Source organism: Oryzias melastigma, linkage group LG2 (assembly GCF_002922805.2).
Source record: "Oryzias melastigma strain HK-1 linkage group LG2, ASM292280v2, whole genome shotgun sequence".
NCBI classification, from domain to species: domain Eukaryota; kingdom Metazoa; phylum Chordata; class Actinopteri; order Beloniformes; family Adrianichthyidae; genus Oryzias; species Oryzias melastigma.
This window is the reverse complement of record NC_050513.1, coordinates 11,059,514-11,087,215: the sequence shown is the minus strand read 5'-3', so window position 1 is coordinate 11,087,215 and position 27,702 is coordinate 11,059,514. Positions and strand designations below refer to the sequence as shown.

Genomic DNA, 27,702 nt, shown 5'->3' with positions numbered 1-27,702 from the left:
TATATAAGTATTATACATTCTATATATAGTGTATATATGTATATATATATATATACTTTTTGCACATTTTTAATTTGGATGTTGACAATTCCTTTGACCCAATTTTTGGAACCCTAAAGGTGACATGGCAGCACATTTATTCATGTCTGTTTTAAACTTTTCGACCAAGTAAGTCACATTTATGACCAAGAAAAACATTTTTTTGGATTGGAAGTAAAAGTTTGACAACTAACTAAAATTTTTGTCTGTCAAGTGTAAAAGAGGCCTAACCTCAGATTTCGAAACATTTTTTTTTTTTGCACTGAAAAGCTTTTCGACACTGCGCCTTATACTCCAGAGCCCCTTAGATACGTTTTGGTTGTCCTTATTGATGATGAAGCGATTTTGAGAAGTACACAACACTTTGTTGAAAATGTCAGTTATTGTTTCAAAGAGTTGTCAGTGAGGTTGGGTGCTATTGCTAATATGGTAGCGTGTGGCAGTGTTGGACTGTGTTTTTGTTACATGTTACAAGGTTGGGAGTTAGCGAAGTGATGTTTGTTTTAGCGGTATCAGTCTGTTTTTATGAGCTTATTTTAAGATTGTGATTATGCTAATGTGGCTAACATGTAGCGGAGTCGAGGTGTGTTTTTTGTACATTCTACTTACAGAGTTGGGAGTTAGTGAACTCACAGTCATGTTTTTTTTTGCATTATCATTTTTTATGTGTTGCAGACAAAGTTAAAAGTTACATTGTGAACATGCTAGTGCAGCTAACACGGCTAGCATCTTTAACATAGCTAACATGTAGCGTGGTCTACAGTTAGTGTTCATAAAGTCTGACGGACATATCTCTGACTTTCTTGTCTTGCTTACAGTTCAGTGAGCCTTACTTACGATAATCTAGTGCGCCCTAAAGTGCGGAAAATACGGTATTCATTTTTTTCAAAGTCATAAACGTGATGTAAAAGCTGTGGAATCAATGGAAGACGTTTTTTATTCAAAAAGAACCATAAAGGATCCAAAGTTTGCCTTGCTTATACATACCATATTTTCCAGAGGAATAAATAAATAAAGAAGGAAAAAAAATCATATTATCTAATCTAGAGAATAAATGGCAGGAGTAAAACAAATTATAATAGCAAAAATAACTTTCTAAAGAAGAATAAAGCCATATAAGTCACTCCGGAGAATAAGTCGCATTTTTGGGAGAAAAGTGCGACACTTCTGAACAAATCCGCCAAGCCCGGTATAATGATGTGTTCACACTGAACACTGTTTATGCATCAGATTAGTGTCTTCTGTCTCTTTTGACGTGTGTCAAATTCAATGGTTTTCCAAAAATGTGTTCATAATCTAGATGTTTCTAGATTTTAGCTAGATTTTAGCCTACCAAATACTGATACACACTGCCCTCTAGTGGTTATTAGTGGGAAAAAATATTCAAACCTACTTTTGTCTTTAAGAAATCACAAATACTTTGCTCCTGAGTATAAGTCGCACTCCTGGCGTGTGAAAAAAAAAAAAACACATATACTATTGTAACTAACTTCCTGGTTCTTTTAATTTGAAAGTTGTGTGGCCCTTCTGGGTACCTGTAGAAACAGGAAAGGTGTGGCAAGTTAAGCTGGAGTTCTTTTTAAGATAAAGATTGGAGAAAAAGACAAAGATCTGATGAGTAGAACCACCACGAGTCCTTGTCCTGTGTTGTTTTTATTACTTAAGATAAGCGAATTTTAGCTAGCTAGCTAACACTAGCTTCCACTGATGCCATAAAATGTGATCCCATGTTACAAACATGTTTGAAATTTCACCAACTTTTAGGAAAATGGTTCTAAATTATCAGTAGATACTTTAAAGTTTTCTTACCTTACCTTTCTGTCTGACAGACACCATTACAAGAAAAAAATCAAAATAAAAACTCGTCTATTAGCAATAATCTGTGTGTTTGTGGTTTCCTCTTTGTGTGTTTGTGATCTTTAAGATCTTAAGGTTCAAACAGGTACTCCCGCCACGCCTTGCCACTGAACTCACCAAGAGGTCGCTGAGACAGCGCAATGTGTGGAAGCGTCTGCACACAAGTGTGTGTGTGTCGGGGTGTGTTTGTATGTGTGTGTGCGCCGCCTCCCTGATCTCCTGCTCTAATACCCAAAGGACCTTTGGTTTCTTGACTATAGGAGGTCCTAAGCAAGCAACCCACACGCTCACAGATGAATGCACGCCCCACACACATCTTCAGAGGGTATCAAAGATTAGACATCAATCGTTCTCGCCTCTTGAAGTCTTGAAGAACCAGCCCCTCCCATGAAAGGTCAGCATGTGCCTGGAGAGCCACAACAAATCAATATGCAATGATGAAGATAATGAAGATGATGACAGCACAGGATGCTACAGGCAAATATCATCAGAAGAAAAGTACACCGTGTATTTTATCTAAAAACATCTCAGTGATGACTAGGGACTATTGACTGTACTGATAATAGAGTCAATATGTACTATTGACCGGACTGAGAGAATGTTTTTACTTCTGGCTCCAATGAATTGAAGACAATAAGTCACCATTTTTTAGCAATGCGATCGTCGCCATGTTGGAGCCAGAAATTGTCAGTAAGTCGTGATTGGTCCCAGTTGAAGTCATCATTTCTATGGCAACCAATATAGATAATCAGTAGTGATCTTGTTGGAAGTCCACACCCCTACCACTTGTAAGCAGACTGCACAAAATGTGTCAATCGAACATCGACGTGAGGTCACATGATGTTTTGAGGCATCTGATTGGTCGGTTTATAACTTGCACTAATGAAAAGAAATTTGGGTTAGTAAGAAACGGTAAAAAAAGAGCAAGAATGGTTATTCTGACAAATTAAATGACTGAGTGATAGATGTTTATTTCTCAATAGAATTGTGGCTTCTCTGAGCCTGTGGGAACTTCCTGTTTGGAACGTGAGGGGAGGAGTTACTCTGTCCAGTTCTTATATACTGTCAATGCTGGGGACACCTTTGAATTACCAACAACCAAGATTTAAATCTCAGGTAAAGCAGTAAGCAAGAATATTAAACATCTCTAAGGTTGGAAAACAAAAAAATACACATATTTATATTAAAAAGGCTAAAATCAAATCTATTATATACACTAATAAAAAAATGGTGTAGATTTACTTAAAAGTCTTGTGTCAAGTGGTTGTACGCAACATCATTGAGTAATTGTTGTAAACCATGCTTATATAGTATCAACTACAGAATCCCATGAGGGTAAATATTCTTAGTTTTCTACTCAATTCTTTGCCTAAATTGTTGAGTAATGCAAAATATTTCATGTATTTAGTGATATTTAGACAAGCATTTTAAAAACATGAGAAAAATCAAAAGACTTACACAAAAATACAAAATTATTTTCAGTAAAAATAAGGATGTAGTTCATTTTTAGGATTTTAGTTTGTATGTCCATGTGTGGATTTAGGAGCGAATTTATGTTTTAAAACCTTTTTTAAAGTTTCTTTTGGTCCTCACTTATGTGATTAAATCACTACTATTTTTTTAAGCGTTTCTCACATTCGTGGAAGCACGACACCTTCTTTTTTTCCCCCTAAATTCAAATGTCCTTCAAAAAGGAGAAATGTCCAGACTTCTGGGTCAGTCAGCATCCTTCCTTCTTTCTTGACAGTTAAAATTGGGACAGTCTAAAAATATGCTGTGAGAATTATTCCATAACAACATTAGTAAAGTTACCATTCAAAATTGTTTTATTACTGGAGGTTTTTTAAACTGCTTTTTTAGACTAAAATTTCCACACTAGAGGGATACTGTCAAGGAAAACATGATAATTAGATTTGCTGAATGCTGGGAACAATTAATGTATTTTGCACTGATTTTATAAATGTTTTGTACCATATTTTGGTTCATGCTTTTCAGGCTAAACCTGAGTTTCACACTGGTTTTGAGCCACTTTTTAATCCAAAATGTCCGCTTTGGAATATTTTACTCTTTCATTTGTCAGTTGTATCATCTTTACAAGGTTTTATCTTTTTTTTTTTCAAAGGGAACCTGGAGCGTCAAGCAACATCTCTGTGTCCTGGAACAGACAGAACACTATAGGGTCTGATTTGTTTGATTGTTAGAGAGAATTTGAGCTACTGGGAAAGAAAATAAAAAGAGAAAATATCAAGTGAAATAAAGTAGTTAACAAGTAGTAAGATTAAAAACATTTGAACTTCTGTCTAAGGTCTTATAGAATGTCTACTTTAAATATTTTCAATTAACCCTCAATAACCATTCGAATTATTTCTAAAAACACATAATTCTGAGACCCCCATGTCATTAGCATGATCAACACTTTCTTTAAAACCCGTTTTATATATATATATATATATATATATATAACCTGGTCGATGTTTCCTGCACTGCAGTTCATAATCATTCCACTAGGGGCAGTAGAGGGACTGTTCCTGCTGATTTCAAAATGGCTGCCTCCATGAAATCTCAAAAGTACTTTTGGCGGGAAAAAGTTTTACTAATTTTCAGCACTTTAAATTGAGATTAGCTCCTCTATTGTTACTCTTTTTACGACTTCTTGTTGTATTGAAAAAATAAAAAACGTTTTGATATTTATTTATTTATAGTACAGTTCCACTATGTAAAAAATGTATGGAAAAAAATTGAGACAATGGCCAAAAAAGTTGCTTTTTTTGCCATTTAGCAATATTTTTGCATCTAAACTAACATTGTTTTGAGCAAAAACTCATGATTGATATTTAAATATCATTAAAAAAAAACTTTTGTCAATTCTTTGATGTAGCGGGCTTAACAGCATTGAGCACTGTAAAGAATAATTAGTGGGGGCAGATTCCAGTCCTCGAGGGCCGGTGTCCTACATATTTTCCAATCAACCACTCCTGATCCAGGTGATCGGCAGGAGATAAGGCAGGATTTCTGGAAAACCAGCACTTGATTTTGTTTCCCACGATAATCCATTTTAGGCTATTTTGGAGTTTAGCTAGTATTTAAGGAATGTGCTAGATTTTTTTTGGTAATTTGTCATCTACTGAGGTTTTTTTAAGATAATTTGGAGTTTTGCTAGTATTTTAGCAACAGGCTAACATTTTTGACTAATTTAGTTAACTCAGAAATGAAGGATATTTTGGAGTTAAGCTAGCATCAAGCTTACTTTTTTGTGAATTTACCATCTACTAAGGTGTTTGTTCTAATTTGGAGTTTAGCTCATATTTAAGCAATACGTCCTTTTTTTGCAAAATTGTCATGTATTAGGGATTTTTAGGCAATTTTAAAAACAAAATTTTCAAAAATTTAGGTCAACTTTAGCTCTCTTTCAAAGTTTTTTAACAAAGTTTGCTGTCTTTTAACAAATTCAACATTTTACAAATATAGCTTTTGCATTTTCAGCAAATCCCTTCAGCATTTAAAGTAAATTGAGTCACAGCTTCAACGAAAAAGCATTCACAGTAGCATTATCGCAGGTAATGCAGCTTTTCTAGTTACAAATAGTTATGTTATGTTTTAAAACTGTACTTTTAGTGTGTTCAATAAATGTTGTTCGGCCTGTGACCTGAGGTGTGTTGTGGATTTTGGCCCATGTGGACTAAGACATCAATAAAGACACATTCAAATTCTTGTAATTTAAATCAAGTTTTTAGCTAAAATAAAATATCATCAGGTAAATGTTGGTTTTACATCCACGAAAACAAAACAAAAAAGTTTGAGAAAAAGACGATTCAAGCATCACACGTCTTTCTGGGACTGTTGTCTTCAGGGCTTGAATCGTCTGCTTTGTTTAACTTTCTATACCTTTTATTCGCCCATGAAAGACTCCCGGATCTGCCGTTCCACGGTGTCAAACTTTCCTTGGCACGGAGGAGCTGATTGAGATAGGGACAGGGAGGCTTATCTCTGAATGCTTGGTGTTTAGATGCGTATGATGTTAGACCAGTTCCCATAATGCTTTCTAGGCTGCATGTACAGATAAGCTCTGGGATCTGGAGAAGGCAGAGAGATATGCAGGTAGTAAACAAGACCCAACTGAAATCGGAGCCAGAGAAAGGGCTGGTTTCTCTTTGTTCAAGTGGGTTTTTTTTTTATGTTCTTCAACACCGAGCTGACTTTAGCTCAGCAAACTCCCCGAACGGTAACCTCCATCCAAGCTCTTGGAAAACTGGAATGAGGCAAAAAGAACTGGGGATGGATGGGAAAGAAAGGCGACGAGGTAGAAAAAGAAAGGAAAAAGAGGACAGGAGAAGAACGGAAAGCAAAGGAAAGACGTCGCGGGACATGGAACGGCACAAAAGCACCGGCGGACGAGTGGAACCAAACAAAAGGAGGAGAGGGATTGGATTGAGGGATGAGACGGAAGGCGAGGCCGCCCCGTTCTTCTTCCCGTCCTTGTCCTTACCCCGCGAGGGAGTGTGTATTTTCTTCCTCGTCAGATCCGCCGCGCTTTCATTCGGACACAAAGTAGTACCTGGCACAGAGGGGCGGGAAGGAGCTGGCACAAGAATGTGTGAAAGAGATACATGAAGAGTCACCTGGCTGGCAGAGACGGATTCCTGTTAGAGAACGGCCTGTCTGTCTGTCTGACATGTCCCACTTAACACTGCACACACACACACTTAACCCACTTAGCAGAAGCGTCGTCTTCTGTTTGGATTCTCCAGGATTTTAAATCCACTCATAGAGAAAGAAAATGATCCTCAGTTGGATTTTGGGCCAGAAAGTTTTGCTAAAGTTTCTCTTGAAATTATGGACAAGAAGAGTTTCCCTTCATCAAGTTTACTGGATTGTATAAGATCAATGTAATTCAGTAACTGTTTTGTCACAACATTTCTTTGACTTAACCCTCGTGCTCTCTTATGGGATCCACATGACCCCACCGCTACATTGAGGTGTTGGTCCTTCCATGTCAAAGGTGGACAAGACTTCATGTCTGTCATTAGACACCATTAAAGATCAACAATCATTGGAAAAAAAAGTTGACCCCACTTTTTATGTAAACAAGCTAAGGAGAGGGTTAAAGTAGCTAACTAGCATGGCTAACTAGATTGCTAAGCTAGTAGCTCAAAGCTAAATACAAAAAACAAACATGTAATGTTTCTTTTATGGAATTTTTTTTCAACTTATCTACAAAAATATCTACTGATATTTTTAGACATTTTTTGTAGTAGCATTTTATTTTGAAAATAGACATTTTTATAAACCAGATGCTTAAAAATACGGCGCCGTTCGGACCGGTCCGTAAAAATATTGTCCAATTTAAACTGGTCTGTGGCCTGAAAAGGGTTGGGATCACTGTTCTAGAACAAGTGCTGCCACAAACGATTATTTTAATAGTCGACTAATCACCGATTATGTTTCCGATTAGTCGACAAATCAAGTCATGCATAAAGTGAATGTAAAGCACAAATCTTAACCATCATTAGCTTTAAACAAACTAAAAATAGATATATAGCATTACTTGCAAAAATCCTAGTAGGAATGCTGTAAGGTGAATTTGGCCGCTGAATATGCTAGTGATCATAGCTGAAGATGCTGAAATTAATAACTAAAAACACTGAAGCTGATAGCCAGCTAAAATATTACTTGAATGGCGAGTTAGCCTAAAAAAAATAACAAAAAGCCAAAGTTAGCCAAAACAGCTAGCGTATAGCTAAAATATTAGCCAAATTCCAAAACAGCCTCAAAAACTAAAAAGACGTCTGAGCTAGCTAAAAAAGCTAGCATGTAGCTGAAATATTAGCCAAATTCCAAAACAGCCCAAAAAACTAAAAAGACGCCTGAGCTAGCTAAAATTTAAAATTTCAACTTTACTACAATCTGACTACATTTTATAAAAAGTAACGACTAATCGACTATTAAATTAGTTGTCGACTATTTTAATAGTTGATTAGTCGTCGATTAGTCGACTAATCGTGGCAGCCCTACCTAGAACCTAGTTTCTGCAGAGTGGCGGTAGTTCATTTCTAATGTAGTTGTGGGTGGGATCATTGATGTAGAGTAAGTCTGTCCTCACTACCCATTATCCCTTTTTTTTTTTTTACACTTTCTTCCACTAACTTACAGCCCTTCTCGCCCCCAACCTAACTTTACCGGTGGCGAGCAGTGTGTGGGGTACCCAGCCACAGTAAAGATGGCGCCCATAAGATGTTAGCCGAAAGCGGAAATTCCCTAAAATTTAAAAAAATGTCCCTAAAAATTAGCACTTTTTGTGAAAACTTTTCATTGTTAAAAAACAGTTTCAGGATAAATGTGACAAAAAAAATTAAATAAAGGTACAAACAAAAGAGTTCAAATCTGTAAAACTTTTAACTCTTATATCGAAGCTTTAGCTTCAATGTTTCTTTTGACTGTCGTAACTTTTCAACACAATCAATGGAAATCAGCTAATTCTGTAAAGCAGTTTTGCGCTGGTATGCAACACTTTATATCGGTCACATATTGCGAAGAAACGCTTTAAAGTGTTGCTTATTAGTGGAAAGCCGCTTTTCTCTGTGGATCAGCTGATTCACGTTGATGATGTAATTGTGTCTAAGAGACAACTCCAGCGTAAAAGATTCAAAGTTTAAAATGATGAAAAGCACGTAATTGTTAGGGTTGCTGGGTATTTTAGTTTTTTTTAACCACACAAAAAGTATTATTTTTATATATTTTTTTAATATATTAATATATACATATTTTACATATATATTGTAAACTTCCTGTTTCGGATTTCTGGTCTGGGCCCCATCTTGTTGTCTGCAACCAGACAAATATTGGAGCCGTACAGTTTTGAGCCGAGGACGAGAAAAATAAAGACTTACATGGATCTATTTGTTTAGTGGAAGCATCCTCAAAGGGGCGGAGCATGGAGCTTGTGGCCCCGCCCAGCACAATTTCTACGCCACAAAAATAGTCTTTTTTAAACTGCATTTTTTTTCACTGAAAAAAGTGTAATTCATAATTAACAAAAGTTCTGTTATTTATTACATTGAAAATTATTAGTTTTCATCAAATTGAAATTTCAAGTTAATGTTTGAAAAAAAATTTTAATTAAAAAAATTTTTTGATTAAACATTTTTTAATTTTAATTAAAAAAAAAAACAATATTTTATAACGTAACAAATTACAGAACTTTAGTTAATTGATCCAACGGTTCACTTTTTACGATGTATGTCCAACATCATAAAAAAAACATGGGAATATGCTAAAAACACCAAAAGCACTATTTTCATCAAAGTAGGTCGAAATTCTATCAAAGTTGTAGAGATGTCAAAAAAAAAAAGAAAAAAAAAAACGCCTTTAATGGAAACATTACCAGGACCTCTTGTGGTGCCCGTAGTATCCGTTTTTTGGTCACATGACTCATACTCATATATTTAAAAAAAAAAAAGAGGGTTTTATTGCAGTTTTTTGACACGCCTCAAAAAGTAGCCCCTCCTTGCGAAAAAAAATATTTTTGACCAATGGTAGAGTTGTTTTTTTTTAAATTGTTGCATTTTCATGAGACACATTTGTTATCACAAATCCAATTTGTACAATGTTACAGTATCAGTTTACAAATATTTATATATTTTTTTAATTATGACTTTAAACATCATACATTTACGAGAAAAAAAAGTCGTACAATTATGACCTAAAAAGTCAGAGGCTAAATATGCTTTTTTGTGTCGTATATTTACGAGATTAAGCGAATTTACAAGAAAAAAACTAGCAAACGAGTTTTAAAGTTACTTATTTCTGATTATTTGGTCTCGTTTAATGTGCCTTATATGACGTAATTTTGCAAATAGTCCAATCATGAACGCCTTATGATCCTGTGCGTCCTACAAAGCAAAAAATAAGTCAGGAAGGATATTTGTCGGATATTTAATTTTAAAGTACTGCTGTTTTTAAGACAAAAATCTTAAACACGTGTTGGTAATTTATAAAGATAAGCCTAAATGTGATGTTTCCAGTGTCTGCAGAGCTGAAGGGAAATGGAATTAGAGGCACAAACAAATGCAGCAGCACTCACAAGTCAATAAAACAAATTATATTTCACAAGCAGATAATTTCCTTGTTTTTTTATTATTTGTAAGCAGTGAAGTTTGCCATCAAAACACCGAAAAAAAAAAAAAAAAATTGGCAAATAAGTCCAATTTCCGCCCAGCAGCTGCCTGCGGAATGAGTTTTGACGCCAGAGTGAAAATGTGTCCATGCTAAAGAAATTGGAGGGGTCTGCAATGCGACACAAAACAGACAATAAACAAGGAGGCGAACGCGTCGACACACACGCGGCGCGAGCGCACGTCGGCGCGGAGCGGCCGGCTACGCTGCAATTAGCTTGTTTTAAAGGAAACAAATAACAGTAATTTGAACAGAACCGCATCCATAACAATTCACCCCTGGAGGGATCAACAGTTTGAACACACACACACACAGAGTCATATGCAAACATGCACTGGAGAGAAAGGCATGCACGTACACTCACAAACACAAGGACCTCCATTAAGTGTACTTGAGAGCAGCAGAGAGGGTCAGCTCAGTGTCTCAGTTATTATGCTACTTTGTTCTGCCTCAGTAGGGAGGCTGCACCCTCCAACACACACACACACACCGAATTATTATCAGCCATCAACATTCAAGGTATGAATATAAAAGGTTTGCTTTGATAATGGATTGAAAGAGCCGAATAAAAAGCACGGGCGACAAAGACGGGCGAATAAATGGAGAGAGGGGAAAAAAAGTGTTTGGTCACTGGAGAAGTTTACAGATGCCTGGCAAAGTCGCACTCCCCTCTTTCCTGTCCATCTCGCCGCGGGTGCCCACAATGGCACCAAACATCTGCAGCTACCTGGTAATTACGCTTGAGCCAGAAACAGTGGGCAGCGCCGCGCCGGCGTGCGAACGGCACCCCACAATTAGCGCCGCCGCATCTCCATCTCGCGCCGTCGCTCCCCTGATGACCAGTGTATTATCTCTCTGAAGAGACCCCCGAGAGACGGAGTGGAAAGCGCACCCCGGGAGCGGTTGGGGAGGGCCCAAAGCGGTCACCTGCAGGAGAGCAAATGGACGGCCCGGGGAGAGGGGGTTTGCCATGTTTGCCATGAACCTTCCAGCACATCTGTTTTTTCTACAACCCTTTAGAATACAGGATACAGCTGCTGCTGGTCACTGCAAATGATGAGATGTTTTGGTGCATGAATTAGTCTGTATTATCTTTATCCTGGTGGGAGAAGCTCCAACCATAGATTTTAACCACCCTTTACGCCTTGAGAAGCTTTGGGCGGCGGTGCTGTTTCCGTAACCATCTTAGTTTCTATTTGACCGGGTGGTTAGCCCTGAACCAAACCCCCAACCTGGAGGGCCCGCAGAATGCTCTTAGTCTGGCCTCCATCCTTCAATCTGTCTGGCATGGGAGACCCTACCAGGAGCACAAAGCTCCAGCTAGCATAGCTATCCAGGTCATCGAGACACGCAAGCCCCCCAACCACAACAAGGTGGCAGTCCGTCCGACCATGGATAGATGAACCCTACATGGTGGTAAAGGCCAGTCCACCACAGTCCAGGTGAAGGAGGGACGGCAAAACAGTCTGGAATGTAGAGAGATAAATGTCCATGAATTTAAAAGAAGGAATTAGATAGTGATTGACCGGAATTTATCTAGTGGTTTAAAACAGGGGTGTCACACTCAATCACACAAGGGGCCAAAATCCAAAACACACCTTAGGACACGGGCCGAACAAAATAAGCATTTATTGAACACTCTAAAACTATTTTTTTCTATTTAAAATTGCAATTTTTTTAACAAAATTATGAACAAGATATAAAGCATTACATGGGATAATGCTAATGCTAGCTGAAAGTAGGTGCTAGCTAATGATAGCTGAAAACGCTGAAGCTGATCTCCAGTTAAGATATTAGTTAAACTCCAAAACTAGACTCAAAAACAAAAAAAAGTCCAAATTAGCTAAAAGAGCTAGCATGTAGCTGAAAAAATAGCTAAACTCCAAACCAGCCCAAAAAACGGAAAAAAGGCTAAATTAGCTAAAAGAGCTAGCATGTAGCTGAAAAAATAGCTAAACTCCAAACCAGCCTCAAAAACTTGAAAAAAGTCCAAATTAGCTGAAACAGCTTGCATGTAGCTGAAATATTAGCTAAACTTCAAACTAGCCTAAAAAAAGCCAAAATTAGCTAAACCAGCTAGCATGTATCTGAAATATTAGCTAAACTTCAAACTAGCCTAAATAACTGAAAAAAGCCTAAATTAGCTAAAATAGCTAGCATGTAGCTGAAATATTAGCTAAACTTCAAACTAGCCTAAAAACCTAAAAAAAAAAAGCCTAAATTAGCTAAAAGAGCTAGCATGTAGCTGAAATATTGGCTAAACTTCAAACTAGACTCAAAAACTGAAAAAGGCCTAAATTAGCCAAAAGAGATAGCATGTAGTTGAAAAAAATAGCTAAACTCCAAATTAGCCTAAAAAACTTCAGTGTTAAAAGTGGGTTTCTATGCTTCGTATTTTGACTTAAATATATTTCGTTGCATAAATTATAAATATACTTGGTTTAAACGTCTTTTTTGCGAAAAAAAAACATGTTTATATTCTTGAAAATGGGTTTAAATGTTGAAATAAGTCATATAAAACTGTGAAGAAAAAGCTGTAAACTTTTAGAAGGTAAGATCCCGTTTGTCATTTACTTTTACCACTCCTCTTCATTTGATTGGTCAGCACGCGCGTGCGGCGCATTAACACGTGCGGCGTGTCCTGGAGAGAGAGAGTGCTCCTCTGACCGCGGGTGCGGCTCCTAATGTGCACTGTCATTTTTTTTCTTCTCATTCCAGGAGTCCCCCGTCAGGACCCCGAGGCTTCCCTGTGCCCGCCTGCCAAAACGTCTGCATCTCCCGAACCCCCTGGAGGGGCGGGACAGCCAAATGTCACTTGGACCCTCTACAGAGTCCTGATGGGGGGAGGAGGAAGAGGCAGGTGGGGAGGCTGGAGGAAGAGGTAACAGGAAGTTGGCGAAGAGCTGTGGCGGTTATGCAAAAGAAGTTTGTTTTATGTGCAACTTTGATGGAAAAACCTTCAAGTTTTGAGAACACAGATAAAAGTTAGTGTTTTTAACTTGATCTTTTGGCATTTTTATTAATTTTGAAGGACATTTATAAAGAAAATTAAGCTCAAAATTGCATTTCTGAGCATTTATGACAGAAAATACATTTAGGCTTCCTATAGCAACTTGGATGGGAAGGGGGGCGGGGTTACGCCGCGTCACCGGTCCCACAACTTTAAACTGAATTTCTAATGAACTCCTGCAGAAACTACGTCCTAGAAAATGACTCAAGACACAAAACACGTGAAGAGCCTTTCAGATCGATTTCTCGCAGCGCGGTAAACGCCACTAAATCGACTTCACACATTAGAAAAATAAAGTAAAACTCTGATTAGTATTTATGTTTTTGTCACTAATATGATCACTATAAGTGGGCAGTTGTTTTTTTTGGCATAAATAAAACATAAAGACATTTTTTTTTGTCAAAATAAGAATTTAGTTATAAATTTTGACTGGGTATCCCTTCAAAATAAGACTTCCTGTATCCTCTAGAATTGTCTTAATGCAGGAAATGTAAGCAGTGATTTTTAAAAAAGAAAGCTACATTTTTATATTAACATTTGTGAAGCATTTCAGCCTGAAATGTTGTGAATCTAACTAACTGAAGTTAAAGTTACCATATGTTTCAAGCCATATGATGCCTAAATCCTTGAAATTGTTCAAAACTATTTAAAAAAAAGCTGTTTTATATTCTGGTTGTCCTCATTGACCTACAATTTGTTCCTTTTGGTGAAGAAAATCTGACAATTTTTTAGCAGGAATTTTCAAACGTACAGTTCAACTGTTTGGGAAAGACTTGAATAAAGTTTGCACTCTTTACTTTGTATTTTACGGTTAATTTTCAAATTAAAAACTTTTACGTTTTCTTCAACCAGAGATCAAGAACCTCTGGTTGCAGAACCCTGCCTGTAAAAAGTGAAACGTTGGATCAATTAACAAAACTTTTTACACTTTTTACAGTCTGGACAGACCTTAGATGACCTTATTTTGAAAATATTTTCCCTTTTGAAGCTCCGCTATGTGGAAAAAGGAAGCAAAACGTGTCCAGATGGTATAAACAGATGGAATTCAAAACCTTAATCTTACATTTTATTAATATAATAGTAATAATCTACCTTTTTAACGTTATTTTATAACTTCTTTTTAAATATTAGGGCCAGATTACAAACAAAAATAAATAAATAAATTACGACTTTAAATCTCTTAAATTAAAAAAATAAAAGTCATAATTTGTAAATTATGAAAATAAAGTTTGTGATATAAAAAGCTGATTTTTTTGTTTTAAATCTTGTAAATTTACAAGAAAAATTAGTCACAAAATTACAAAAAGAAACTTGTAAATTCATGAGATTCAAGTTGTAAGTTTTATAACTTTAAAACTGGTATAGACGTATAAAACTGTTAAATTACCAGAACAAAGTCATAAATCTATTTATTTATTCGTAAATGTACATGTTTTAAAGTTAAACTTTAAATCTATGAAAAAAAGTCAAAACTCACAAGTTTACGAGATAAAAAACGTACCTATGAAAATAGGTAAATTTATATGAAAAAAGAATTGTAAATTTACTACATTAAAAGTTATATTTTTACGAGAAAAAGTTGTAACTTGAATTACGTGAATAAAGTTGTATATTTTAATAAAATCAGAGGCTAAATTTCTGACTTTTCTCATAAATGTACATGCTCTAAAGTTGTAAATCTATTACTTTAATCTTGTAAATTTGCAAGAATAATTAATGTGTGAGAAAAAAACTCATAAATTTACTAGATTAAAAGTTGTAATTTTACTATAAAAAGTTATAACTGTTAAATTACAAGATTAAAGTTTATATTTATGACTTAAAAAGTCAGAAGCTACATTTTTTCATCGTAAAATGTTTTAAAGTCTTGAATTTATTACCTTGAATTTTGTAAATGTTCGAGATTAAAAGTTGTAAATTTATCACTTTTAATCCAAAAATTTTCTTTTTTTTCTTTTGATTTATTTTTTGGTGTTTATGTCTCATTCATTTTTAAATTTCACAAAAAAATTTACATTATTTTGAATTGTTCTGCAAAAATTCTTGAAAAAATAAGTTTTTTTTATAGCAGATAAAAAGTTGCAACCCCCAAAAATCTGATTTTTATTCACTTTTAATTGGTTTTCTGCGACACTAGTTTAAAAATCAATATAAAATTAAAATATATTCAGAAGTTTTTGCAAAATGAAAAGTAATTTTTGGAAATTTTATCCTTTAGTTTATATTTTTGTTGCTGCTAACAGTAAATCCAACATTTCTGCTTCATATATACACAGGGGGCGCTGTCATCCCCTCAAATAATTCAATCATTTGCATATATTTTTACATCTCAAATCTTGAATTGAATCTCCTTTCCACGTGTACCGTGACCGTGGGTTTTATTCAATAATAGCCCTTTCAAAATTCTACAAAGGTGACCTATTTGTTTCTTTTTTTCTTCGTCTTCTTTGCACAAATTATTTTCTTTTATGCTCTTTCTCCTGCCGATCTCTTTTCCTTTCATTCCGGCCAATTCCAGCCACGTTCGTCTGCCTGCGTCCGTCTCTTGTTCCCCGTCCTTGCATGGAGGACAAACGGAAGACAAGATCTCCAGCTTTCTAGCACATGTATTCATACGAAGAAGAAAAAAAAATGGAGATCTATGGGGTTTTTATTAAAAAAAATGCAAAAAAAACTCCTCTTGATTGAACTGTGTGAGTGTGTTTATGGAGTAAGGAATAAAAGCACGTCTTATTCTGGGTCACAGCTGCTGAAAACGCCCACACACACTTGAAATCGGCCCGCTTTAACCCCGATTCCCAAAAGAGCCACAAACATGTCATGACATGTCGTCATCAAGAATGGCTTTTGGTCCAAACTGATGACATCTTTAAATACATTAGTGGTCAAAACAACAAGAAAAAAATTCTAATTTTCAACAAAAAACAGAAAAAAATCACTTTATGCAAACACACTGAATGGAGCGGCTGAAACCGCAACCTGTGTGTGTGTGTGCACCAAAGTTAATGGCTGCAAATGTTTTCATCGGGAGCGTTTCACCTCCCTCTGCCGCCGTCACGCAGCACACGGAACAGCCAAGAGGACTCATCAAAACAAGAAAAAGATGGACGAATGAAGACACTGGAATAAAAATATTAATTTGAATGTTTTTACCTAATCTTGAACAAAAAGTTAGATTTTAAACTTTTCTGATTTTTCTAATTTTCATTATGTGTCCTCACAAATCATTTCTCTCAAGTTTTTGACAATAACATGTAAATTGGTTGAATTTTGTTAACATTTTTTTATTAAATTCAACTCAATTTAACAATAATTTTAAAGATCTTTAGTAAATAGTATGTCATATTTTTAAATTATTTTTTATTTTTTTAAAATTAAAAATTAAAGTGAATAATTATGCAAACCTTGAAGGTTGGAATGGCATCAATAACAAACCCTGAACACTAAATTTAAATCATCACAAAGTGCAAAATGTTCCTTTCTGAATGGTGCTAAGGAATCCAGTTAATCACCACTTTGAAAATGCTTTGTGTTGGTGAAATAGAAGTGTTCAAAGCAACTCTTATTTTACTGTTTTATTTATTTATTTGTGAATAATTAATTGGAATGAGTTCTGAGGATCATGATTGGGTAGTCATTTGTTGCCCCTTAGCGGTAGAAGCTCGTAACTACATGTAACTGTTCCTAAGTCTATGCATAATAGTATTTTAGGATGGAAAATTTTATAAAATAACATAGTTTAATTAATTTACTTGAACATTTTTTTTTACTCCGAGACGTTTATTTATTATTTTTTTTTACTTATCTAAATACCGACATAATGAAATATATAAACATATATATTAATATTTATTTGATATTCTTGTTCAATTTCCAGTCGGATGATTCTATTCCAAAAAAAGGTAAAACATTTAGACTTATACTCGTCATTTTTTAAAATAACTCCACTTTAGAAATATTAGACTTATATTTTTTATTTTATTTGAGTGTATTTTTGTGTAATTTATCAGACTTGCTTTAATGCGTTTTTTTCTACTACAAATAATATTATTAACAGAATAATTTGGACCGCGTCCCCCCTCGGGGGTTATGGTTTCGTCTTGACCAAAACAGGAAGTCATATCACTTTTAAGCTTTTTTTTTTTTAAATTAACGTTAAAACGTTTATTCTTTTTTTTCTTATTTTTTTTATTCAAAAATATAATAAATAACAAAAACAACAACATAATTAAATATATTAATATAAAAAAAACTATTCTTGCTCAATTTCTAGTTGGATGATTCTTTTCCCAAAAGAGATAAACAACTTAGACTTATAATCGTCGTTTTTTAAAATAAACCCAATTTAGAAATAATAAACTTATATTTTTATTTTATTTATGTTTGTGTAATTCATCAAAATGTTTTTATTGCGATTGTTTTCTCTCTAAATAATATTGATTAGTAAAAAATTTGAACCGCGCCCCCCCTCGGGGGTTATGGTTTCGTCTTAACCAAAACAGGAAGTTTTAGCACTTTAAAGCTGTATGCTAGTTTGCTAGCATGAAAGTTGAAGGCGAAAGTTGCTTTATTTTTAAAGCGTTTTTATTTTCATCATAGCTATTGCTTGCAAACACAACATTTTTGCTTTTTTTGTTGCGCTAGCCCATAAATGAGTTTTGTTGGCTTTTTTTTGCGGCACATTTAACGTAACTATGCGTGGATTTAGACGATTAGCCTGCTAGCTAGAGCTAGCATTAGTCGGTATTAGCAGCACTTTAAAGGTAAATGGTGGATTTTGGGGCTTTGGTTTCGTGATTCCGACCTGTGGTATGAACCACGAAAAATGAAATCATGGAGGAGCGAAAATTGAAGAGAAAGAGTCCCAGGAGCTCCACCAACACGGCGGCTCCGAGTGGAGGCTCTGGCCGAAGGAGCAACTCGTCCCCCGGTGGGAGACATGTCGGCTACAGCCACAACACGGGGACACACTCCAGCCAAAAGACCAGGAGCAGGAGGTCAGATTTACCATGTTTTTGCCCACATTTTGAGTGATTTCCTCCAAATATGTGCATCATTTGATCGTGCCTTGTTTGTGTTTTAAGGGGAGGCAGAGAAAAACCCAAACATCTGCAGGGGTCAGGGGTCAAACCGAACCAGAACCAGACGGCTCCTGTGGTCCAGCACTCTTTTCTGACGGACGTCTCGGATGTTCAGGAGATGGAGAACGGTCTGCTCAGCCTCCTCAACGACTTCCACTCAGGGAAACTCCAAGCATTCGGTAACAGTCACTCTGCACTAATGAAATGCACACTTTTTATTTAGCTTGTATAAACATATATTTGTATTTTCTCTAAGGAAACGAGTGCTCCATTGGTCAGATGGAGCATGTGAGAGAGATGCAGGAGAAGCTGGCACGGCTGCACTTTGACCTCTACGGCGAGGTGGATGAAATGCCCGAGGATCAGAGGAAAACGGCCTCCGACACAAACATGGACAAGCTACTAACGAATGTAAGACTGAGCGTTTCACTCACTTTGAGCAGACATTTCTCATATATTTTACATTAACTTCCATCAATTATTCTGCTGTTTATTTGCTTGAGGACTGAGCTGTTTATCAATTAAGCTCTTAAAGAGTTTAGTCTGTAAATAAACAATGATTATAATAAATCAATGAGATGATTACTAATATGTAAAATATTGTTTCCACAGCTTGAGGAGCTGAGTTCTTCCATGTATCCTTTTTGACATTAAAATGAATATTTTTATCTTATTTAAGGTTTGCAGGTAGAAATGTGACTTTTTTCCTTTAGTTTTATTATCTAATATTTACTTTAAAATATATTTGACCTTCAATTTTAAGAGTGAAGTTTAAAATTATGAGAAAAAAGTTATGAAATTATAAGGAAAAATGTCAAAAAATTTAATAAAATCCCCAAATTAAAAATAGACAGTCTAAATTTTATGAGAAAAAAGTTGCAAGATTATGAGAATAAATTCAAATTTTTATGAGAATAAAGTTGTAAAATTAAGGAAAAGTTGTAATATCATGAGGAAAATAGTAAAAAAAAAATTCAAAATATAAACTCCCAACATTATGAATAAAATATCTAAATTTTATTGGAATAAAGTAGTAGAATTATGTAAATACATTCAAAATTTTTACGAGATTAAATTTGTAAAATTGGGAGAAGAAAAAAAACATTTTATAAGAATATAGAAAAGTTGTAAGTAACAAAATTATGAGTAAATGTTAATTTCATGAGAATAAAGTTGTAAAAGTAAGAGAAAAAAATAATACAATTATTTGGAAAAATGTCAAAAAAAAAATCCAGAAAAAAAAGTCCCAAGATTATGAATAGAACATCTACATTTTATGAGGAGAAAGTCATAAAATTGAGGAAAGGTCGTACAATTATAAGGAAAACATGAACATTTTTCCAAATATAAAGTCCCAACATTATGAATAAAATGTCTAAATTTTACTAGAATAAAGTTGTAAAATTGTAAGTCGAAATTTTCCATAAATAAGGTTCCAAGATTGAATTAAAAAGTCAAGATTTTAGGAGAATAAAGTGGTAAAATTATGTATTTACATTCAAAATTTTATTAGAATAAATTTGTAAAATTGAGAGAAGACAAAAAACATTTTATAAGAATATAGAAATAATTAAATTATGATTAAATCTCAATTTTATAAGAATAAAGTTGTAAAATTATGAGAAAAAAAATCATGAAATTAAAAGGAAAAATGTAAAAAAAAGTTCCAAAAATAAAGTCCCAACATTATGAACAGAAAGTCTAAATTTTATGAGAAAAAAGTTGCAAGATTTTGAGAATAAAGTCATACAATTATGAGTAAAACAGAAAAAAAAAATATATATATAAATATAAATATAAAGTCCCAACATTATGAATTAAATATCAAAATTTCACTAGAATAAAGTAGTAAAATTGTAAGTCAAAATTTTCCAATAATAAAGTTCCAAGATTGAGTTAAAAAGTCAGAATTTTAGCAGACTAAAGTAGTAAAATTATGTAAGTACAAAAAAATTTACGAAAATAAATTTGTAAAATTAAAAAAAAGAGAGAACATTTTTTAAGAATATAGAAAATTTTAAAGAAAATATAATAAAATTAAGAAGAAACATCAATTTTATGAGAAAAAAGTTGTATTGTTGTGAGAAACAAGTTGACACTTTACATAGATAAATTTATTAGAATAAAGTTGCACAATTATGGGGAAAAAAAGTCAAATTTTATGAAAATAAGTTGTAAAATTGAGAGAAAAATAAAATAATTCTGAGAAACAAGTCAATATTTTACAGTGATAAAAGTACTAGAATAAAGCTGTAAAAGTATGAGAATAAAGTGAAATCATTTGTGGGAATAAAATCCCGAACAATACTCCGTTATCAGTTTCTATTATTCAGTTTTAGACTTTTCTTTTCCAGTTTTTGGCCCTAACTCTGCTCCTTCAGTCAGAAACTCAATCTGGCGGACACTCAAGAAATCCCAAAGACGCCCAGCATGTGAATGTTTGCTTCTTTTCTCAGCTTTTTGGATGATTTTTCTCTGAGTGATTCCAGTTAGAGGATGTCTTTCTCTGGACTGCTGCTGCTGCTGCTGCCTGTGCAGGTGAATGTTTTAAGGTGGACTCGGACATAGATTCTATCAAGCTGAAATGCAGTGACAGGAATTTATCCTCCTCTAATTATTTTTATTAATAATAATCAGATGTGATGCATATTTTGCTGCTGGAGAGAGTTAAAGGTTCTACGGCAAGCCCGTGGGCTCATTATTCAGCAGAATTCTGTCTCAGCCACCTTAATCTCTTTGTTTTTTTTTTTCCTAAAATGTCGATTAACCAAAGTGATCACCTAGACGTGTGTAGATCCAAACCGTCTCAACACAACTTCAGTCCCTGTCTAGATGACAAAAGTTAGCTGAATTTATAGCTAATTTAATAACTCATAATACAATAAATGCGTATTAGCTTGACGCTAAAGACTGTTAGCTTGTATTGTGTCTCCGTGCACGACCTGTCATCACCTCTAACCGTTTTTGTGAACTCTATTTGCACATCTAATCACCAACGAGTCTAAAAAAGACTCCAAATGTTACGATCACAACCATGCCTTATTATTATTAATAATTTTTTTTCCTTGTTTGCCTTATTTGGAAACTTTGACATCATTTTAAGACACGAGGATTAAAGACTTGGATTCTCAGATAATCATTTAATACTATTTAGATTTGATCGTAAATAAAGCACTGTTGTGGGAATGAGTTAATCTTATTGTATATTTATACTGACCCAATAAAAATGATGAATAATTCTTTGTGTTGTCTTTTTTTCTGTGTTTGAAAAGGAAAGATGCACAAAGGATTAATAAAATTTAAACACGGATTTATGAATGCTTTATTGAAAATGTCCACCAGATGGCGACATTTCCTCATTTCTTACTACAAGAACAGGGTTGACACCGTTTCCCACAATGCATTGTTTTGTATCTCGTTTTAAATCAAGGCACTTTTTGAAGAATAGATCAAAGGTGACCAAAGAAACACAAGTCAAAACATTTTCTTTCAATAGATTCACATTGTATTTAATAGTCCTTTGACTTAAAGGCAAAAAACATAAACCAGTATTGTAAGTCAGGTTACTGTTTTATTAAAAAGATATCTGAAAAATAAGTCACAATTCTCACATTTGGCACAAAAGTTGTCAAACATGTCAAAAAACATGTCAAGAGAAACGGAAAACACATTTTTATTAAAATGGTCACAAATTCAGATGACATGACACACAGCGTAAACATCAGAAAAAATGTCTTTATTCATCGTTAAAAAAAAATTGGTAAATTGATGTCATCAGTAGTAAAATAAAATAAATTATTACATCTGCCAAAGAAATTTTACAAAACAAAATCATCCCTTTTTTAATGTAGAAATTCACTTTCCACAAACTTAGATCGTTCAGATGCTCTGATCTGACTCACTGATCCAATAAAATGGTTTATTATTTGAGAAAATAAAAAGAAAAATGAGTAAATGCATTCAAACTGTATTGTAGCTGTAATTATGCTTTGTATTTAGTTGGATATGCATTTGTTAGCATTAGCCATACACACATTAGCTACATTCACACCAGCCAAGTGATGCATGTTTAACATATGGTGTCCACACTGGACTGTCGCTACCAGATACTAGCTAGCGCACATAAAGTGGTGCAAATCTCGCAAATCTTCCTTTTTCTTTCACAGCTCTATTCCAATACCTAAAAGACTTCGTGCCGAATCCAAATTTTTCCCAACTATAGGGGCATTTGAAGTGATAGGGGTGTCTTTAGTCGCTTTTTTAAGGGCTAACCCTGGCGCAGAGGAGAAGCGCTTTTCTGCAGAAGTTTACATTTAAATGAAAGTAATGACTTTTTGTTTTAGTATGACCTTTTTAAAGTTTTAAAACCAATGTTATTTTGTATTTCTGAGTGCTAGCAGCACTGCACTAACGTAGCTGATGACATCATCAAGTGGGAGTAACATCCGAATTCAAAGACACTATTTTTCCATAACTCTTCGTTCGGAAGGCTAAATGTAGGTGTAGGGAGAAGCCGTAGGGGGAGGGGAACAATTCGGATTCGGCCATAGCCGGGCACAAAATAATTTCTCCTTCATAATCAATTTTCAAACGGTTGACACTTCGTCAATAAAAAGTACGCCATCCATACATCAATTGATTGGTTAAAGTTCAACCTGGTTTAATTTTCAACCACTGAACTCACGTTTTGTACGTAGAGCCTGAAAATCGTCTAAATGTGCCTAACAATGCAATAGTTTTGATCACGGTAATTGGAAATGTGTATGAAGATAAACTTTTTATTGAAAGTCTACGCGTTGCCAAGGGCGATGAGAATGTAGCCTAACAGATAAATGAATATAGATGAAAAATTATAAAAAGATGGTTGAGCAAGAAACAAATATTTATCTAAAGATCCTTGCGCTCACTGTTTAAAAGATGGAATGATCAAGGTATATTGTTACAATCATAATTCAACTACCAGCATTTTTGTAAACTGAATAGTATGGATACCATCAAACCTCAAAAAGGAAGTACTTTTCTAACCTACAGAGAGTCCTTTGTCTATCCAAACACAAGGCATTACATGAGGTACAATAAGTACCCAGAAAACGTGGAGTGGACATACTGACCTGCATATAGTCCAGAAGCCTGATCCGATGGGAGCTGTAAATGAACAGTGTCTCCTTTCCGTAACGGAAGTACGGCGCTTCCTGAAGCCTGATCCAGCAAGCCCTTCTTGTACTCATCGTAAGTGTACATCACAGGCTCATTGTTCTTCATGAGTGCCACCCAAACGTTGCTTCCTTTGCAGTGGACATGGTAAGCGAAATAATAGATTCCTGGTATGCTACAGGTGAAGAGTCCATTTTGGGGGTTGTAGTCCTGGTTGCTGTTGTGCAGGAGCTTGTCAAAGATGATGGGAGAACCAACGGGGGGAAAGGGATTTGTGAGCTTTGCTGTAAATGCAGGCATGCTCAGACTACTTTCACCAATAACGCCTCCACTTTTTGAGGGTTTGTAGTTTTGACCGTTGTAAGGGCCGATGTTGGGGAGGATCTGTTCGAGGTCGGGAGATGAAGCAGGCAGTCCTGGCGGACCAGGGGGCCCAGCTGGTCCTGGTTGCCCTGGAAGTCCAGGAGGACCGGTTGGACCAGTGTTACCTTGAGGACCAATTTGACCAGGGGGACCTGGGTTTCCCTTGGCAGGATAACCAGGGTTACCAGATGGGCCTATATCACCTTTCTTTCCTGGAAGCCCAGGGGGTCCAATTGGTCCTCCAGGACCTGCGTGCCCTGGAATACCTTGTGGGCCTTGATGACCTTTGTCTCCAGCTGCTCCAACTTCTCCTCTTGGTCCTGGCAAACCTGAAGCACCAGGCAAACCAGGTAAACCTCTAGTACCAGCTTCTCCTTTGGGGCCAATTGGTCCTTGCAAACCTCTAGGGCCCGGAAGTCCAGAGTCCCCTGACCTACCAAGCTGCCCCGGAAAACCTTGAGGCCCTATTTGACCTTTTGTCCCCGGATTTCCTCTTGGACCCATAAGGCCATCCTCTCCTTTGAGTCCCGGAAGACCAAAACCCCCAGGAGGCCCTATCAAGCCAGGTGCTCCAGGCATTCCATTGATACCATCAGGACCAATAACCCCTGGAAGACCTTCATGACCTTTGTCACCTTTAGGGCCAGGTGATCCTGGGAGACCGGCATGCCCCTTAAAACCCTTTGGTCCTGGATACCCTGGTTTACCATAACCTGGCAAACCAGGAGGCCCTATTAAGCCAGGAGGGCCTGAGTCCCCTTTTCCTCCAGGAAGGCCTGGTTGCCCCCTGAAACCGTCTATTCCTGGTTTTCCGATCCCTTGAATACCTGGCTGTCCTGGTGGACCTCTTTCACCAGGGGACCCTGATGGCCCTGGTTCTCCTGGAGTACCAGGTTTTCCTGGTATTCCCGGTTGCCCAGGTGGACCATTAAGGCCAGAACTACCAATGCCAGGAAGGCCCGCTTGTCCAGGTGGACCAGGTGGACCACCAGGTCCTTTCAAACCTGGAAAACCAGGCAAACCAAGTCCTTTTTCTCCCTTTGGTCCTGGAAGACCTGGTAACCCAGGAATCCCTTTTTGGCCAGGCTCACCTGGTACACCTAAGAGTCCAGGTAGCCCCTGACCTCCTGGCTTTGAAATCCCTGGTAGTCCTGTAGGTCCAGGAAGCCCAGGTGCTCCAGGTAGTCCAATTTGCCCTTCACCACCACTCGGACCGAGGTCCCCTTTTGGTCCAGGTAATCCAGGTCCTCCTGGTTTTCCTGGCAACCCTGGCATACCCGGTTTTCCAACCCCTCTGTAGCCTTGGGGACCAGGAGGCCCTGGCTTTCCTGGTGAACCCGCTAAAGCTTGCCCCGGTAACCCAGGAGGCCCCTGTGGTCCTGGTGGCCCGGGTAGTCCAGGGGGACCCTGAATTCCTGCTGGGCCCAGCGGAATGCCTTCTCCTCCAGGGAGGGGTGGACGTGGACCTTTAGAGCCTCTTGGGAAAGTTTGTCCTGCAAATAGGAGGAAACGTGAATTTTTAAATCACAAAATATACTAAAGACCTTTTCTTGTGTTGACTTATCCTCTGCCTGTGTTGACCTCACCTTTGCCGTCAATCAGCGGTCTGTGTTTACTCATTTGCAAAGGCAGATGAGGGAACTCGTTTCCAAACTGAGGCAGTAACGGAACATCTTTGCTGTACGGTGAGTTTGGCATCTCGTTCCCCAGAAACTGTGGCTGGGGAAACCCATCGTCATTGTACTGCGGTATGGGCTGCTGAGGCGGCTGTTTCTGTCCATAATAAGCTCCACCATGCACCAGGTGTAAGACGCAGAGCTGGAACACCGAGATGACTTGACAGGAGTAACGCTGCGGTACAGCCACCATTTTCTAAAGAGAAAACAAAAAAAAATAAGCAGACCAGACTTCACATGCAAAACTAAAAGGTTTGTTATGGCCCTACTTTGGGAGGAATCTTACCAGAAATTGCATAAACACAGAAAAGATTGAAGTCAGATCTGAACATGCCTTCTAATGCTTTAAACATGTTTAATCTATGGAGAACACTATGACAACAAACATGGCTGTATGAATTATCTTCAGCTGTGGTTTTAAAGTGAGACCAAGTTGATCAAAGACTGCAGAAGCTGCAATCCTTACACCATAACTTGCTTACATTTTTTCGTGCGCCTCTTCTGCAAATCAATCCAAATGTCATCAGTGAAAAATAGTTTTTTGGGAAGTGCAGTGTTCCCGTGGGATTGCATTCTAAAAATAAGGCGCGATTGGTCAAATCCGTAAAGTAGGATTACAGACGTTAAGAATGTGTGAAGAAGCACGCAGTGAACACCCCACGCTGACTGGCGGCTAGTGGCCGGTGGCACTTGATATGGATGACCGCCTTCCAGAGACATTTACATTTCGTCCAGTAAGAGTTGATGCCGCTGGCCTGTGGCTGCCCACATTTACTAATGACGTCATCTCCATCTGACTGATTATAGCTGGTCTACCATCATCTGCATTCATGATCACGCCCTGAGATGGGATGGATGAGAGCACTGGTCAACCCTGGAAAGATCCAGTTAAGGTGGCTAATGCCTCATTTTCTGATTCTACCCTGGACAAGCTAAAGGAAGCTTCTGTGGAACAAAAGGTCTGCTTAAATCTCAGCGTAGATTCCTTCCCCCTTTTCCAGATACATGGATTTTATTGAAAACGGTTTGTTTTTCAAACAAGCCAAATTTCAATCACCAATAGCGCCAAACACACAAAAAAAATATAAATAAAGAGTTTAAAAAACATTTTTTACTCAAACTGTTTCCCCTCCTGAGCCTCCTCTGTCTCCTTTCACTGCCACTGCAGTCTTTATGTTGCTCCTCCTGGTGTTTTCTTCTGCATTTGTGGGACGGTGGCCATGAAATCCAGCAACGGTTCAGGCTGCAGTCCTGTTGGGCCCTGCAAGAAAGAAAAATTATCACAAGTGAAGAGTATTTTTCAACATAAGCATTATAAACAAATCAGAGGTAAAAGCTGATTTAACCCCAAATGAAAACAGTTCTGAAAACCAGTAAATCACCTTTAACTATCACTATATGTTACGTATAATATGTATAAGGTAAATTCAGCACCACGGACAGAGGCAACAACAAGAATGATTATTTTACAGGGAAAGTTTCTACCAAAACAAACATTTTATTGTGAATATGTTCTTAGTGTGGTGGTTGACATGGCTCATATAAAACCAAAAGATACAAAAAAACAACAAAAGTGGAAGAAAGACAACACAACGACAAAAGCCAAAGCATGACAATAAAAGCTGAAGCATGATGGCAAAAGCCACAACAAAACCCACAAAACAACTGAAAAAAACTAAAACAGGACGACAAACGCCAAAGTATGATGACAAATGCCAAAGCACAACGACAAAAGCCACAACAAATTGACAAAACTCAACGAGAAAAGCCATGGTATGACGACAAATTCTGACGCACAACAACAAAAGACACAACAAAACGACAAAAGCCACAACACAACAACAAAACCCAAAGCATGACGACGAATTCTGTAGCAACAAAAAAAGCTACAGCATGACGACAAATGCCAAAGCACAACGGAAAAAGCCACAACAAAATGGCAAAACCCAAAACACAATAACAAAAGCCGTGGCATGACGACAAATTCCAAAGCACAACAAAAGCCACAACACAATGACAAAAGCCAAATGAAGACGACAAAAGCCACGACACAGTGACAAAAGCCACGACACGACGACAAAAGCTGCAACAAGCAAGACAACAAATACCACAACACAACAAAAAGCGGAAAAACGACGACAAAAGCCAAAGCACAGCAACAAAAGACACAACATGACAATAAAAGTCGATACAGTTTGACAATTCCACAACACGACAAAAGCCACGACACGACAACAAAACCCAAAGCACAGCAACGTTAAGCCAAAGCACAATGACAAAAGCCACAACACGACAACAAAAGCCAAAGCACAACGGCAAAAGCCACAAAAAGGACGATCAAAGCTGAAGC

At 36.7% G+C, this 27,702-nt stretch overlaps 2 protein-coding genes and 1 long non-coding RNA gene across 5 annotated transcripts in view; 2 read left to right on the top strand and 1 right to left on the bottom strand.

Moving 5' to 3' along the window:
* Positions 1-13,442, top strand: part of LOC118599796 — a 234,434-nt gene extending 220,992 nt beyond the window's left edge. For both annotated transcript variants that reach the window (XR_004949303.1, XR_004949302.1), the window contains exon 4: positions 12,787-13,442. This is a non-coding gene — a long non-coding RNA (uncharacterized LOC118599796). The remainder of the gene's footprint in view (positions 1-12,786) is intronic.
* A 3,685-nt stretch (positions 13,443-17,127) lies between these two features.
* ccdc28a (coiled-coil domain containing 28A) lies at positions 17,128-21,398 on the top strand. Its single transcript, XM_024288969.2, has 5 exons — positions 17,128-18,075; positions 18,163-18,338; positions 18,416-18,570; positions 18,772-18,794; positions 20,541-21,398. The coding sequence occupies exons 1-5, from the start codon at positions 17,912-17,914 to the stop codon at positions 20,593-20,595; spliced, it is 573 nt and encodes a 190-aa protein (XP_024144737.1). The 5' UTR covers positions 17,128-17,911; the 3' UTR covers positions 20,596-21,398.
* LOC112156685 (collagen alpha-1(VIII) chain) lies at positions 21,215-27,039 on the bottom strand. Of its 2 annotated transcripts, none has more exons than XM_036215825.1 (3): positions 26,468-27,039; positions 25,263-25,548; positions 21,215-25,169 (listed from the first exon to the last, which is right to left on the bottom strand). In XM_036215825.1, the coding sequence occupies exons 2-3, from the start codon at positions 25,543-25,545 to the stop codon at positions 23,221-23,223; spliced, it is 2,232 nt and encodes a 743-aa protein (XP_036071718.1). In that variant the 5' UTR covers positions 25,546-25,548; positions 26,468-27,039; the 3' UTR covers positions 21,215-23,220. The 2 variants fall into 2 exon arrangements, with proteins under 2 accessions (XP_036071718.1, XP_036071722.1); XM_036215829.1 differs by having other exon boundaries at positions 26,474-27,039.
* Positions 27,040-27,702: the final 663 nt, after the last annotated feature.